The following is a 17404-nucleotide window of genomic DNA, read 5'->3' as shown; positions in this document are numbered from 1 at the left end:
ATATTTAGACGTCCCTAACACAAGATGTGCATTTAGAGCAGGGAGTATTCTCTGCACTCTTACATTCTTGCCTCTAAATGTGCTTGTTTTAAAGTTTACTGGCCATTTTGCTACCTGCCCACTTCTGTCACTGGAGCCTTAAAGACCACACACTGGGACCCAGATCAGGCGGAGTTGAAATTGAGCACCACCATCGAAAGATAATACTGGTTGCAAGTGTCGGGTCAGGATTTGGCTCTGATTTGACGTTTTGCCACCTGCAATGGGGACTAAAGTGGAGGAACGAACTTCCCCCACACGCTAATGCTCATATTGCCCTGCTGTGCAATGCAATTTCCTCCAGGCTGGACATAGAGAAAAAAGCAAGCAGAAAAACCCTGATACTGAGCGCAATGTGTGTGAAACTCATGATTCAAAAAACCTGTTTGTCCCAATGTTCCATTGTTACTAGAGGTATAGCTATCAATAGTACACAGGTGCAGGGGCACCGGCACAGAGGAATCTGAGGTGTTAGGTGTATCCCAACTCTAGACTGGAAGTGGCCCAGTGCTCTTGCTTTTGTTCCAGCATGGAGCACGCTTGCTGTGGCGATGGCTTTTAAAACGAGCATGGCGCTGCCAATTAGTCTTGAGGAGTCTGGCCATTCAAAGAGAGATATGGTCCTGCTGTGCAAAATCCTGTGCAACTGGGTGTGAATAAAATCCACTACTCTTAAAGGTCACAAGGCCAGAAATGTCAAGCAAAGGTAAAGCCATTCCTGTTGTTAGGACTCCTGCCTGAGCCAGATCTTGCTTGTAATACATTCTTTCTATGTCTTTGTTTCTGTAACTCGCGCTTTCATGTTCTTTGTCTTCCTCTCTCTCAATTTCCCACAATAGTATAACACTTCCAAACAACTGTATGACTCATGTGTGATTGCTGCGTATCTAATCAAGAAATATTGCAAGGCAGGCAATGTAGTTATGAATTATTCAGGGCTGCCAATTTTAGGAGAACTGATTTTTTTCCATGTTGGCTGCCGACTATACCCCTGAATTAATGAATAAGTTGTACCCAACAACTATAAATAGATGCGTATGTGTTAGCTGGAGGGAGAGGGGGGCTGGCTTTATATCATTGCCACATGTCCAGCTCTTTACAATTTTTGGGACTATTTAGCTGCCTACCTAGGTTTCTGTATGACTAAGCCATTCTTGTTGGAGACATTTACTATCTTATTTTGTGCAGTCAATACAGATGATCTTACAAAATGTTATCAGTAGCAGAGCGCCATTTTATATTTATTGCAATGTCTGCAGTACGTTTTTGATACTGCAACATTGGAAATTCACTGAGGCACTCCTTTTTCTTCACTAGCAGCAAACAATAAATCGGGTTCCATTTTGTGAATAAGTCTATGCTAAAAGAATTAATCAGATAGCACAATATAAATTAATTTGGGTGTAATCTTCGGCCATTCGAAAGTTTTTATGTGCAAAGTTCCTTATCCGAAAGAAGGCTTATATGGGAGAAGTAATGAAGTACAATATGTCATATGTTACGTGTAATAGGAATGTTATTGCTTTCATTTCCCCAGGCGGCCATCAATGGTTTTAAGAGTATTTTATGGAACTATGAATTATATGTTATCTTCATTTTTTCTCTATTGTAATTTATGATCACTTTATATCTTTTTAAGTGTATTGGTTCTTGATACTACCAAAAAACAATTATAGGTAGACTATTTAATCAATAATCTCTAAACACCGTGGCATAGAGGTCTGGTCCAGTCGCCATGCACTCTGCCTGTCAGCACAAACTATAGCTTGGCAGCTACACCTTACCACTCAATATTATGTTATGTCAGGTGACAGGTCATGCGCTTTTGGTTTTCTTGTGGTGGAATGATTGCCAGATCCATGTTTTCCTAGGGCTGGTGGGTGCCTACTCAGCAGGCACACTGTTGTTTTCAGGTTGTTGGTGATTTACTTAAACTTACAATGCCTTTGAGGAATTTATGGACAGTTGCTTTGTTGTGTCCACTAGAATTCAGGTGCTTGACTGTAGTATGGTCAACCATGCTAAATAATAATGTGTAAACGTTTCATATGTTCATGTGCACAAGTGGGAAGAAAGCACACGGTATCTAGGTAAGGGTGGTGAAATGCTGTACTTCCTTTCATGTTCTGTAAAAGGTTGTATTTGAGTATCTGATTTCTTAGATAAACGATTTCAGAGAATGCATTTGAATTAAAACCGCATAACATGAATTTTCAAAATTAACAGCATTTGCTGTTTGGCAAACATTCATTCATAGTTTTCTTTTTTATTCAAACTTGTGTTTTACAGGCTTGTAGTTTAAGATGTAAATGCTATGTATCTTAAACATTAGTTTTCTCTATTGCAGTGGTTCGTAACTTTTGACTTCCGTGGACCCCCTCACTTCATCATTAATGGAACCCAGAGTTCACTTCTGAGTCATTATTTGAATCTGGGGACCAGCACTGAGTAATTACTGGAAGCCCGACCTCAGCACTTTCAATAATTTAAACCTTAAAACAATACGTAAAAAAAATAAAGAAACGAGAACTAATCAAACAAACATACAATGATGAAATATTGTATTTAATTCACAACAAATACATAAAAGTCATTTTTTAAATTTTATTGGGAAGGTTTGTGCTGGTCTAAATTCAATTGAGGCCACCCATCTTCAGTACTATATTTGGTTTGATGTATTTACACTGATTCCAGGAATCAATCTGAGGATACTAACTAAATTTTTGGCCTCCAAATTCAAATTCCTTTACATTCACAGTTTTTTTTTTTTTTTAAATGTTCAATTGCACATTTTGCTTCTTCATTTTATCAACTTTCTTTATCTGTTAATATTATGTAATTTTCTATGTAGTTGTGAATCCCTGGAGTAAGCTTCACAGTCCCTGAGGGGTCCCTGAACCACAGGTTAAGAACCACTGAGCTATTCTATTTTCCACCAAGGTTTGCATATATCCTTTTCTCTTACGAGCTCTATAGTTCCCCTGCCCTGTCATTAGCAATAATTCAATTATTTTAAATTGCTGTTCAGGAGGTTTGCAATCTCAATCCTAATTTCCTCTTAACATTGTTTCTCACCTGCCACATGTATTCTCCCTTTCTCCCCTCCCTTGTTATCTGTTAGGGGGCAATCCCTCCCTGATACGTTTTTAGGTAGAGAAAAGCAGCGTGCAAGTACTGCTTTTCTGACGTGTTGGTATGTATCTGGGATTTCAACAACACCCACATCAGGCCCATCACTACCACTCATTTGTGGGCTTGCCCTTCAAAAATTATTTGATGACATTGGTAAATGGCTTATGGTTGTCCCTCCTTCGGGAGGTTTTGTTAGCACCTTGGCTATCGTACTGCTTATACTGCTAATTGCACTTTTGCCAATAAGTCTGACTGCGAGCGAACTTCTTTTTCCTTTTATGTGTCTCGTCACAACGATGCTCATGGCGGCCGTGGCGCTGTGAATCGACTCGCTTATGTGAAACTGTTTTTCTTTTAATTTTCAATTTATGTGGCAGGAAAAGTCCGGTTAGGAGTTTAAAACGCTAATAGCTCTAACTCGAGCAAACGCGAGACCCGGTGCATTACAAATGCTTGTTTAATTAGTTTTCCTCACCCCAAGTGCCTCCTTTTTATCACTTTTGAGCTCACCTTTTGTACCCTCAGTCATCCTCTTACCTTTTTCGTATACCGCCACCCATCCACACCATTGTTTACTTGCCCCTTTTACTCTGGTTTTACACTAAAAATAGGTTCCGTAACTGGAATTCACATATTTCTTTAAAACAAAAACATAGATCATCAACTAAGCAATTAACTGGCTTAAAATTAGACCTATCGGAAAGTAGAGTGGGAAGTGTATATACTTATAGATCACAATTTACATTTAAGCATTTTAAAATCCACATTAAGTTGTAGCCCGATTATCCCTTCATACCCAAAAATTCAAGAGGTTAATGTAAAATGCCCTTGGTTACTCAACCACATACTAAATGCACTTTAATAAATATTTTAATTATTTGATTTTTACTCACTGATATTCATTTGTTAAAAAAAGCTTGTTAAACCATTTTTTAAATATAGCACTTCAATATACAGGATGGCTCTGTAATTCATTAATATGAGATTTTTAGGTGTGTCAATTGGTCAAGGACGATTTATGGATGCTGGTACCACAGAATTAATTAACAAGAATAAAGTCTATTAGCTTTTGGTGTTTTAATTTTATTTTTAATAAATTCTAATGTGTCTATGTGTGCAGAGTTTGTTTTATCGATATATTTGTTTAATAAACCTCTATATGACCTTGACCTTAAGAAACAGGTTTTTTGTGAATTAATATTTTTAACTATTCGTGGGGAAACGGGGGCTCTGTTATTTTAGGCCAAATTGCATTTCTATTTTTTGTTTTTCTGCTAAGGTTTTCAATTACTTGGATTCTCAAAAACAAGTTTCTATTATTCTCGAGCTTTTTGAATTTACATTCCAAACAGTAGAGATGTTTTGCACCACAAGAATGTCTGTCCCCAGCTTTTCCGTGCTTTTCGCAGTATCACGAGGCCATCCACAAGGTTTCCTCAGACAGTTTCATTTGTGGTGACTACAGCGCCAACACTGTGATTTTTAGTAGGAATAATTTAGGCAAAGATAACGGGAAGGTGCCCAAGACTAAAAGATGCGACACCACATGGACATTTTCTTAATAAAGGTATCGGGTCTTTGAAATCAATTAACCAGCTTCACTTGGTCTTCCGGTCCTAGAGTCCTGTGTTGGTGCTCTGACGCCCCACGCCTGCATCCAGCTTTTTTGGCAGCTAACAATGAATATTCAACTCTAATCCTCTAGCCGGTCCTTCCTTCTTTAATGGCCTGGATTGGCGCCTTGAGTCATTTGGGTTTAGGCGCTATGTAAACAATACTAACATGGACAGTATGCACTGTGAGCCTAAAATCATATGGCCTTTCTCTTGTCACTCCCATTGACCGCGGGCCCCGTTCTTCTTGAAGCAGAACATGTAAGCACTAGTAAAGGTGGAGGTGGGGGTTAGAACCCCTGGGGCCACCTTGTTAAAGCCCTCCTCACTGATTCTGTCGGAGCGATTATGTGAAAAAGTGTAACATCCAGGATAGCTCCATATTGCTAAGAATACCCCCGAGTCCGCAGGAGTGTATGACATTCACTGGGCCCGCTCTGCCTTTCATCCTCCTCGTGGACATTGCATTGCGTCGCTCGTCTGGGTAAAGCATCAAGAGAAAATCTCCCAGTGGGTGCCTTCCGTGATGTGGCGAGCAAGGAATACAAGTAATGGACCCAGTACATGGGCCCGGCAGCACTCTCTTGTGGTCCTTGTGCCTTGTGTCGTGTGCAGGGCCCCTGGAATTATGTGGCTCAATGAGAGGACCAAAATATGTGGCAAGATTTAGAAAATTAAGTGGCAGAAAAAGGCAAATTTTGTGATAATATTATTTCATTATTTCAACAATTTTGAACTTCATAACACGGTCTGGGTATTGACTGTACCTCGTTAGTACAATTTTAATTCCCAAACCTAGCAGAAATAAGCAATAAAAAAGGTGACCAGTCCAGTTTTGTAAAGGGCTTTTCACTGCGTAGCAACATGTGCCACGGTACTTTTCGTAACTTTTGAACCGTTTGAGCTAGAAACATTTTTTTGGGATAAAAATATGCAGATTATGCGACAGATAATGGATTATGTGGCAAATGCAGCAAATCTGTAATTATGCAAGAATCGACACAGCTGCACAATTGCATAATGCCAGCGGACCTGATCGTGTGTTAAACACATCATATGCATAATCATTAAAAACCTGTTTTATGTAGCGGTTGTTGCCAGTCATAGATTCGCAGCACTATAAATAACTCGAGTTACTATCGTTGTTTCACAGTTGCACAGCAATTCAGAAAAGGCTTTTGCAAAATAGCATTGAGATTGAATTTATATCATTATCATTAGTAGCACTAGTACTATGAGAATGATAATTGTACTGAAGAACAGACAACAATAATACTAACATCAATTCAATGGCCAGAGCTTTAGGGGCGCAAATGACACATTGCAGATCATCAGCATCCTTATTATTATTAATGGTAGTGTTGTTATTGTTGTTGTTGCTGTTATTGTTCATTTTAATATTAGTTGCAGAAGTAGTACTAGTACAACGCACCAAACTATAATAATCCACAGCAGTCGTATATGACAATTAATATGAAATGAAACAATAATAAACTAAAATTCACGTTATTATCAAGGATTAGCATCTGGTCTGGCAACATAAGGACCCTCGCCATGTTACTGCTTCGTGTGCTAGGTGTCGCTCCTGTGACGTCATCACTGTTCGCCAGTCGCGCGGCTAGGCAGGCTGAAAGAACTGATCTCTGGGAGTGTGTGGGAAGGGAAGTCTATCAGTACAAATGGCGACTCAAGGGGCATCCGCACACCTACTGGCATTTATTACACTGATGTGTCTCACCCCCGCCCCAGACTCACCTACTACATGCACATTTCAGCAGGAAATGCGGTTCACAAAGCTCTTTCTGCCCCGCCCTGTCGCCCTCTCCCATTCTGCTTGACCTGGCGGCAGGGTCAGTTGCCCCTACTTCAAAGGCCATGTTCCTCCGCCCCCAGAACAAGTGGGGAACAAAGGCCTGGACAATGGGCCGATTAGGTCTCACCGGAGTCCCTCTGCAGCATCCTCTTCTGCATGACAAGGGGCGGCCTAGTCAAGTGGAGGCCTGCCCTAGAGGGCCACTTCCAGGCCCTTTCTTCCGCACGCTGTCCATACATGCCCCCTCCCCCGGGAGCCTTTGAACCGTCCGGGGCCCCTCCTGCTACCTGCCTTCATTTGGGGTTGCACGCCGATCCGCGTCCATTTAAAACGGGAACCATTGTGGGTGTCTGGGTAGGGGAGGACGGGTAACCCCGCTTCAGCCCTACTTCGATCGCAAAGCAGACGTAAGCGCTTAGAGAGAACACCGTGCATGTGAACACTTTCTAAATGAGCTAATATTATGCACATTTTCAATGATGAAACGTTAATATTTCCTAAAAGACTTCAAAGAGCTGGAAACACGACACGTATCCAATTGTGTTTGGGATGTTTTCCATTTGTTTAGTTATTTTGTGTATTTTTTTTTTTCACGTTATAGTCGCCATTTATTGACACCCGACGTGGCCCTTTGATTTTTCGGCCATTGGTAAAGCAGGTGCAGTGACATTGGTGCCCAGAGACCGAACCCTGATTGTGACTGTATTTCCCAGAATAACCTGCGGCGGGGGTGACGACTTCTTTTCTTACACTAGGGCCCTTGATACAGTGGTTACACGCTATCCACGGGCAGCGCCAGCGCCAGCCGTGGTCCACGTCGGTTCTTATTACATCTCCAAATAATGATTATGAAATGATTGCATAGCTTAAGGTTTGTTGCGACGATATGTCAGCAGCCGTTTTTCTTAGACCAGACTTTCATCTTTCGGTGGTCGATTAAAACGATTGCCTTTGAACTGGGTAGCAATAACGACCGGCGCTTACTCGGGGAAACAAATCAGCAAAAGGATTTTGGTATTTACAAAACAAATGGGGACAAATTGAGATAAATTACTCCCGATTTGTTCTTTTGGTATTTACAGTGTACTCCTTTTATGCTTCAGGAACAGCCAGTGGGCAGTGCCGTACACGCTTTGCTCCCGGTTGTTTACTGGCACTGGTGGTCAGTGTCTTCCTACTGCTGATATGTGGTGGAACGATAACTTCATTGCTGTCCGTGCGCGGGTATCCTCAGTCCACTGATGTTAGCCGCACATGTGAGGACCAAAACGAATCCTTCTAAAGAATGAATAGCCATGTCTCCAGAACAGATGCGGAATATTGAGGAAATACATTTCATGATCAAATGTGTTGTTTTATAAATTGAAATTGCGGGTTGTGTTACACCAACTGAGCCACATTTCTGTTTTGAGGAGTGAAGTGCGTCTTATTAACACGTGCTGCCCTGTCACAGCAGCCGCCTGTCACCCGGCAGGTCAATCCTTTTATCTTTACACTCGTTTTGGTGTAAGTAACTGCGAACAAATTGGCTCATGTCGCCCTTAAGAGCTCTCTACTCTTGACGCACCTGCCTTTATGTATATTGGAAAGAATAGCAATCTAAACGTTATGTTGTATTCTGGAAGTGCGCCTGGCTTCCTCATCAATATTTTTTAAGGTTGGCCCGCGTCTGAATGTTGCAATGTGACGGAATATGACGTATACGTCATTAAAGGTCGCCTTCCTCACATATAAATAAGGCAGAAGTGCGTGTGCGCGTCTCTCTTGTCAGAATTTGTAGACGATATCCTTCTCGAAAATGCATTTTACTCCGATCAGCCGGGTTCAAAGTCCCCGTTGTTAACATTTAACAAATTGTGAAATCAATGTGTAAAAGGTAATGTCTCCAAAATGTATTTTTTATGAAACGTAACACGGGTTCAAATAAACATGGATGATGGAATTGGGAGATTAAAATATTTTTACGACCAACCCAGAATGACTCAATAATCCTATGTCGTTTAATATTTCTGTTATAGTCTTTCCTACCATATCAATCTATTCGGTAACAACTATTCACATTCAATATTTGCAAATGAGTGGAAACTCATTGTCTTAGTATAACCGCCACAAAACGTGCGCACATCCGTGGCCCAGACAATAATATTATATACTTTTAAAGAAAGGCAGGCACGTTAATCCAACACGGAGGTGGTAGGGTAAATACCACCTCCGTGTTGGATTAACGTGCTCATTCACATATTTTCACTAAGTACACAGGTTAAGTAAGTACATTCGGGTAATACAAACGTGATCTTCCTTCTTATACAGAACGTCTGTGCTATATGAAATATAAATAAATATAAATACATGTGTGTGAGTGTGTAGTGCTGTGTGTGTGTATGTATATCTAGAGAGAGAAGAGAGAGACTGAGAGATAGGAAGAAGAGAGATTTACGTGTAGATAGATATATACAGACAGCGCTCGGGATCGGTGGGGTACAGTAAATGAAGGGAACTGTAATTCATTATATGCTTTGCAAATGTGACTAGGCTACATCTGGTCTTTGCAACAAATATCATTATATTTTCAGAAGGAACCTGACGATTAACAGGTGAAACGGGCACAAGGAGCAGGCCGAGTAAAATCCATGTTTCCGTTAGGGTATGGGCCTTTAATACGCAAAACATGTTTGTAAGGTGTAATATAGACCTCGTCATTATAAAAATGGCGAGAAAAAACAATTGACATTATGAGAAGTCTGTACCAAAAGTTTTAAAAAAGAGCTTGTATAGCCTTCCCCCACCAACAAAAATGTAATGGAGTCTCCCACCTGAGGTAGTAAGGTACCCCCTCATAAGGTCCTGTAAGAAGCCATCCGCAGGCCCACAGCAGTGGTCATGCACCCCCGAGAGAGAACCCCGTTCCCACTCACCACTGGTCGTGCTGGTGCTGCCGGGGACCCCTCCCCTCCTCATCCACTCGTAGGGGTTCCGCCTCTGGGCGTTGGGGGAGAGCTGGGGTCCGGAGCTGCCCAGGGCCGGTGGCAGCATCCCCTGGCCTGGGGGCTGGACAGGGTTAAAGTCCGCGGGGCTGAAGCCCATCTGTGCCGGGTTGGTGGGTGCTGCCGGAGCAGACCCTGGGGGTCCGTATCCAGTCCATTCCTCCCTGGTGGGCGCATAGGGGACTCCCCAAGCAGGGGGCCCCTGACCGTGGTGCTGCTCACTGCCAATGCCGGCCAAGTGGTGGTGGTAACTGGTGAAGTCGGGGTACTGTGGGGGTGCCGGCACGTAACCTTGTGGGCTCAGGCTCAGCCCGTGGTGCCTGGTGCCAGGGTTAGGGTACATGGCGGGCTCCTTATCCAGAAGATACCCCACATACATTTTCCAGGAGCGGTGCTGTGGGCATGCTGTGCCCCCGAGGCTGCCTCCGGGTGCCCTGCCGAAGTGCTCTGTACTCCCTGCTAGTCCTGCCGCCGTGTGTAGCCACACCCCATGCGCAGGCTTTTATTGCACCACAGTGTGCAAGGAAGGAGCCCCGTGCATTTCAAAGGGATCCTGGGAAACAGGCCGAGGGCCACCAGGCGAATTCAAACACTACAAATTGCCCAGCGAGATAAAGACGGGAAAACAACAGGGTGTTTATGTTATAGGTACAAGGGGGGGATTGCTACCCCAGCTCTCTTTGACCCCGACACCCCTCCCTGGTGCAGGAAACATGGGACAATGGCATCAAAACTCATTAACGAATCCTTGAAGTTACCTGTGAGTTTAAGGAGAACTGTAGTTCAGAAGGCGGGTTATGTATGCGCAGAATATAAAGTAACTTGAAAAGGAAAACCTGTAGTTCTTAGGATCAGCTGAAATAAGTATACACGCCGAGGCCTCGTACACTGCAGCAGGTGCGCCGTTCTCCTCTCCAGTGTATTATTTATTTGTAAGATAAAAATGGCCGCCATTAAAGTATTTATCCATCTTTCCTAGAAAATTCATCCATTCATCGTGCCTCCCCCATTAATCAATCCGTCTGTTCACCAATCAATCGAAATCCAACCACGAGACACCTAGATACTCACCCATCCATCCAGAAACCTGTCTATCCTCTGTATATCTATCTTTCTCCGTTTGTTCCAAATCACCTATATGCTTGCAGTCTGCAGTCTACCCTTCCGTCCGTGGATCTGTGCGTAAATACACTTCTAAGTTGCAAATATGTTTCCATGTAGGCTGTGGGAAAGTTCGGAGAGCTGGCCCTTTCCACCTTCTCACTGGCAAAAAACTCAGGAACATCATTGCAAGACGACCCTAAGTGCTGTCAAATAAAGCACTGCATCTGTACATCTGAGCATGGGCAAAGCCAGTAGTTTTAAACTTGGCATAGCCAAAAGATTCCGAATTATTGGTAGCGATGACTGGTTTGGGCCTGTAGCTTTTTCTCAGCATGCCACCAAAGATTTGGGAGTCTCTAAAGATATCAAGCTGCCCCCATGCACAGCAATTAAACAGCACTAGCCGTTCTGGGTGAAAAGGAGGTGCTCATCTTTTGAGGTAAAAATGTGAGAGTGACTCCTAAATGAGGGTTACTTGAAGGATATGCATGAAGGTGGTGTCAGGACCGGCTAGTACTCTTCTGAAGCAGGCACGCAGTGAAGGTGCAGGTGGCTGTGCCATGGCTGTGTGATGCCCATTCCTTTTAACCCTTACCATGACTGATGCTCTGGATGGCCACCGTCAGCAGAGGCAACCCAAGGATATGGGAAGGAATGTACAGAGGACTGAGCAGAATAAAGGGCTGTCACCAGTGGGCATTTTGAGGGATGGCACTAGTGGGCAGTATGAGGAACTGGCACTGTATGGCTTCGTAATGAGTTGACAACTATAGATAGCATGATCATTTGGCAAAGGTGGGCACCGTGAGGAGCCAACACTGGAGTGCACAATATGAAGATCCTATAGTGGTGCCCTATAAACTTGGGGTTTGTCGTTTCCACCGTTGTACTTCAGTACAGATGCAAGGACATCATTTGGTTACCGATTCAGTTAGTTTGTAACACATAGCTCCTATGTACACCACAAGAGATGCAACATTTCTTTAGGGACAGTTATAACATATTCCAGTTCTTCACCCCTCTTTAATCTAAAAAAATGAAAATGTATGAACCAACCTTATACATAAAAAAAGTATGTTTGTGTATATGTATATATACAAATGTGTGTATATATATATATATATATATATATATATATATATTTAACAAAAAAGCGGTGCAACTGAATCAGACACCAAAAGGCTGCACAATATCCAAAGCTTGTGGAATGTAGAGAGTGAAGTTGAGATTAAAAATCACTCATATGTACAAAATCGTTGGCTTCATTTTATTGAATAAGTTCATATAAAGGCAAAAAAATGATGAAAAACATAGTGAATGAGTAAATAACGAGAACTTTCCAAAATAGTTCCTCAATACCAAAGTATTAAAGGTGCCTACAACGAACAAGACAAACACACGCTGTCCCAGCCAAATGTCGACGCGTTTCGGCAACTGCCTTCAACTGGACATTGAGAGACATTTTTACACCAGACAATTTATATCCTATAGTCCTTCTTTGCTTTTCACATCATAGCTAAGAAGAAATGTGCAAGAGGGGTGGCCATTTTGTAACGTAACAATCTTAGATTTGAAATCTCAATTTGTGTGCCCATGTACTTGGATAAAAGTCAAAGTTCCAAACATAGCAAGATTATATATTATATGGTTCCCTAAGATCTTATTGAAACATTTTCACCAGTAAATAATAAATGCATTTGCAATTATTAATTGGAAATTCTATAGAAGAAAATAACCCACATATACAAATTATTTTACTCAAATATTCTAACAATTTTAACTTAGTTGTTTCAAAAGTCTAATATAAGAATAAAAGATATAGATTATAATCTAAACATCTTCAATTAATAAATATCACTAATATGTTCAAACTGTACATAATTTAATTGATAAATAAATAGGCTGACCTATAAATACAAGAGAAGATGATAGAAAAGGTGAATCTAAAAGAGACAATTATTGAGTTGATATACATCAATAACCCAAAGAAATTTGATCATAATTGATACAAACATTTAAATATCTCAATTAATCTTAATAATAATGTTGAATTCATATATAAATAGATAATTAAATAAATAAAATAATTCTATCAAAGGGTTAAGATTATATAGAAATAGATATTATATCAATTCAGAAAATTGTTATATTCATGATAGAAAGAAGGTATCTTGGCCAATGCAAAAATTGGAACGAAAAATAAATTTGATCCAAGGACATGGACATATATATGAGGAGACTGCTCAATGTACCCCTAAAAGTGCTAATTAAGTGCAAAACAGGGAATAAAGTGTAAAAAAATTAAAATACTATGTATAGTATATATGTTTCACAAAGAAACAGTGTCCTTGTCCGGAAATATTATGGTCAATACAAAATCCCATAAAACTTCTCATTGCAATCCAACTTATTGCTTATAGTCGAAGTGATCTCCTAAAATCTGATAAGAGACTGCAATGATATCAACATTTACAGATGTACATGAAGTTCCGCATCCAAATTATGACCCCAGGGGTTTTCAGTGCCTAATGATAAAATCATTTTTGATTCAGTTTGTCTTAAATGGGCAGTTCTATTGCCCCCTCGGGGATGAGCAGCAATGGTTTTTATACCATTAAATGTTAAGGAGCTGCAATTGCCTTCATGTACGTCCCAGAAATGTTTGGCTAAGGAGTAGGAAGGATTGTGATTCTTGATAGTTCTAAGATGTTGTAAAAATCTCACTTTCAGTTTATGAATGGTGCTGCCTACATATTTTTTTATGGCAGCCACATTCAATAACATATACAACATATTCAGTTTCACAGGTAATTCGGTCAGTTATTTCACAAATTTCCCCCTCAAATGTGGTATAGGAACGGGTATTTTGTGCATATAAGCAAGATTTACAATGCCCACATTTCCAAAAACCCAAACTGTTCTTCGATAGCCAGGATAAATTAGCTTTAGAACTGAACAGAGTTCTGGTGAGATGATCACCCAATGACTGAGTTTTGCGATATGTTATTTGAGGATGTAAACCTATATTGTCCCTGATAGATGAATCAAGTCTGAGAACATGCCAATTCTTTTGTATGATCTTATTCAATTGAGAATGTTGGGAATTAAATTCAAGAAAAAGTCTAGGCAATGATCTATCATCTTGACCCTGATTGTTAATGTCTCCAGATTTAAAAATACGTTTATCTCTGGACATGTTAGACACCCTCAACTGTGCATCCTTCAAAATCTTTGGAGGATAACCTCTTTCAAGAAATCTTTGTGTCATAATCCCAATCTCAATATTTAAGCATTCATCATTAGAACAAATCCTACGAGCCCGTAAGAGTTGACTATATGGAATACTCCACTTTAAAGCTTTAGGGTGACCGCTGTTACCATGCAGAATACAATTACAGGCTGTAGGTTTGCGATAAATAGTTGTCTGTAAACTGTCTTTTTGAACCGTGATCTGAATATCAAGAAATTCTATGGTCTGTGCACTGTATTTTAAGTCAAGATGGATATTGACCTCATTGTTATTTAATGAATTAACATATTGTGCCAGGGAATGTTCATCACCATCCCAAATAAGGAAAAGATCATCTATGTATCTGACCCATAATATCACTTGTTCCATATGCTTGCTGTTGGAATCAGACCAGGCTATTTCCTTTTCCCACCAGTCCATATATAGGTTCGCATATGTGGGAGCAAATGAGGCTCCCATTGCTGTCCCTTGTTTTTGTAAATAGTACTGGTTATCAAATACAAAGGCATTGTGGGTAAGACAGAATCTAAGCATGCTCACAAGCGGCGGTCACCACCAACATACAGGTGGAAGACAATGTACAGCCCACACTATTATGAGAGGCCAATCCGCCAGCTTTTCCGGGGTGGTACCAACGCCATCAAAAGCACAGCAGAAACAGTACATCGAAGGGGAACCACTCACCTATCGACACGCCACGAAGAACCAGGACGCCATGGAGCCTGAATTGCAGATCCTCCCCATGTTGGTGTACCTTCTCATACACCACGAAGTAGAAAGAGGGTGGCGACGGCGGCGACGATGGTGAGTACTGCACCTAGCACAGGGGGGGGGGGAGGGAAAAGAGAGTGACACACACATGCAGCACGCAACACCCCCACCCCCACCCACAACAACATACACACAAACTCATCCAAAAACAATATTGATACACCCCGTCACCCCCTGGAAGAACACAAGGACAAAAGGAAATGAGTCTAACCAGTGTTATATTGGAATATTCAGATATAGTAGTAGAATTTAAATAAACATATACATACATATACTTACATATATACATATATATATATGTATATATATAAAAGTGCCGCTCGTTACAGGCACTAAAAGACTGCACTGCACAGTTTGATATAAATGCAATACTAAATGGCAACGCGTTTCAATCTTACAAAGATCTTCCCCAGGGAAGAGGCCAGTTGATCCTATCCCTAATATTGCAAACCTTACCTTCAAAAGTATCATAGGTTTGTCTATTTATCCCAAATTTGTATGCCTTACAGTGCCTGCAGCACCAAAAACCCAATCGTTTTTGAGATAACCACATATAGCCATAAGTATTGGTGAACATACTGTGAGTCAGAATGTCACCCTATGTCCTTGGCCTCCTATATGTCACATGTAGGTGGGAGGCAATCTGAGTCCTAATATGTTCATCATATTGAAGGAAATGCCAGTCCTGTGCAAAAATTGTTCTAAGTGATTGATACTCCTGGTTAATCTACACAAACAGTCTAATGGGTTTCTTCACTGCTATTTGCTGTTCCTGCAAAATGTCACTTCCATAAAGAAGATCATCCCTCTTTCCGGGTTGGACTCTGATAAGCGCATCAAGAAGAATTTTATAGGGATACCAAGGGATTCCCAAAATCTGGTAATCATCAATCCAGCTTCTTCCTCAAATAATTCATCTTTAGAGCAAATCCAATGTGCTCTAAATAACTGACTATAAGGGATGCTCCATTTCAGGGACTTCGGATGACCACTATTGCTATGGAGGATGGAATTACACGCAGTGGGTTTACGAAAAATTGGAGCCCCCAATTTGTCATTAATCACTTCCAATGAAACATCTAAAAAGTCAATGTTAGTTTTGCTATACGTAAGCAGTTCGATGAATATTAAAGTCATTATCATTTAAAGATTGAATATATTCTAATAGTGAGCTCTCTTCTCTGTCCCAAATGAGGAATAGATAGTCAATAAAGCGTACCCATTTTATGATATTGTCGAAATAGTGTTCAAATCTGCCCGACCAGGCCACCTCTTTTTCCCACCATCCCATGTATAGGTTGGCGTAATGTTGGGGTGAAAAGAAGCCCCCATGGCCATCCCTTGTCTTTGTAAGAAATATTTTGTGTCAAACAGAAATCTGTCGGAACAGGCCACCTCTTTTTCCCACCATCCCATGTATAGGTTGGCATATGTTGGGGCAAAAGAAGCCCCCATGGCCATCCCTTGTGTTTGTAAGAAATATTTTGTGTCAAACAGAACTTTGTTATGCATTAAACACAATTTAAGCATGACAATCAGCATCTTCGTATGATGCGCATGTTCATTGGGGGGTGCTTTCAGGAAGTATAAACATGCCCTCACACCAAATTCATGTTTAATGGATATATATAAAGATGTAACATCTATAGTGACCATGATGTAAGTGTGTGACCAAGGGATGCTATAGATCTTTCTCAAGTAATTGGTGGTACCTCTCAAATATGAGGACAGTTCAGTAACATACGGACACAAAAACAGATCTAAAAATCTGGAAGTATTCTTCAAAAGGGAATTGTTCATACTCATATTGCCCTCCCAGGTGGATGTGACCTATCTTTATGGATTTTAGGGAGAAGGTAAATAACCAGTATTTTAGGATGGTCAACTTTAAGATACAGATATTCATCATACTCCAAGAGATCTTGATCTAACCATCCCTTCAGCTTTGCATAAAATTTCTTCTGATATCTATCTATGGGACACACATCTAATCTCTCAAAGTGATCTTTATTGTGCAATTGTTTGTAGGCTTCTCTAGTATATTGTTTGGTGTCTATGATCACAATATTTCCAAATTTGTCAGAGGATTTGATGATAATGTTACTGTTATTGCTCAATGGCTGAATTTCTGACCAATCCTTAGGAGTGAAATTGGTGATGCTCTTTGGTTTGGGACTGCTACGTAGTCTGGTCAGATCACTTACCACCAATTCATGAAACATGTCTATCATAATACCAGTTGGAAGTTGGGCATTGAAATACTGGACGGTTTCAATTGACTAGTAGTGGATAAATTAGTGCAAAAACCCATAGTTTCTAAATGCATCACATCTTTATTGTGTGTGTCTTCTACAGGTTTGACAGCTGTGGTATCTTGAGAATTCTCCATGTCTAGTTCATTGATGGTTAATACATCTGGAATATCTTGGATAGTAAATCCAGACAGTTCCACCATATCAGCTCAGAGTGACTTTTATATATGAAGAGTTTTCATAGCACAATGTTTAAATAATTTAAACTTCCTAATTAATCGATACGTTTCAATACGAATATTGGCATAATCAGGATTAACCATGGGACAGAAGCTCAAGCCTAAATTGAGAATCTTATCTTGACGGAACGTTAGTTTAGTTGTAGAAATGTTGACCACCCTGGTGGTTGATAGATTCTGTGATGGCAATATAGATAGCTCTTCTAT

At 40.7% G+C, this 17404-nt stretch overlaps 1 protein-coding gene across 1 annotated transcript in view; it reads right to left on the bottom strand.

The window, feature by feature from the left end:
* Positions 1-10072, bottom strand: part of CDX1 (caudal type homeobox 1) — a 61671-nt gene extending 51599 nt beyond the window's left edge. Inside the window, exon 1 of the mRNA XM_069199533.1 lies at positions 9513-10072. Within this exon, the coding sequence (XP_069055634.1) occupies positions 9513-9960 (448 nt within the window). The 5' untranslated portion in view covers positions 9961-10072. The remainder of the gene's footprint in view (positions 1-9512) is intronic.
* Between the last annotated feature and the right edge of the window lie 7332 nt (positions 10073-17404).

This window comes from Pleurodeles waltl, chromosome 7 (assembly GCF_031143425.1).
Source record: "Pleurodeles waltl isolate 20211129_DDA chromosome 7, aPleWal1.hap1.20221129, whole genome shotgun sequence".
Classification (NCBI taxonomy): domain Eukaryota; kingdom Metazoa; phylum Chordata; class Amphibia; order Caudata; family Salamandridae; genus Pleurodeles; species Pleurodeles waltl.
This window is presented reverse-complemented; position numbering and strand designations above follow the sequence as displayed.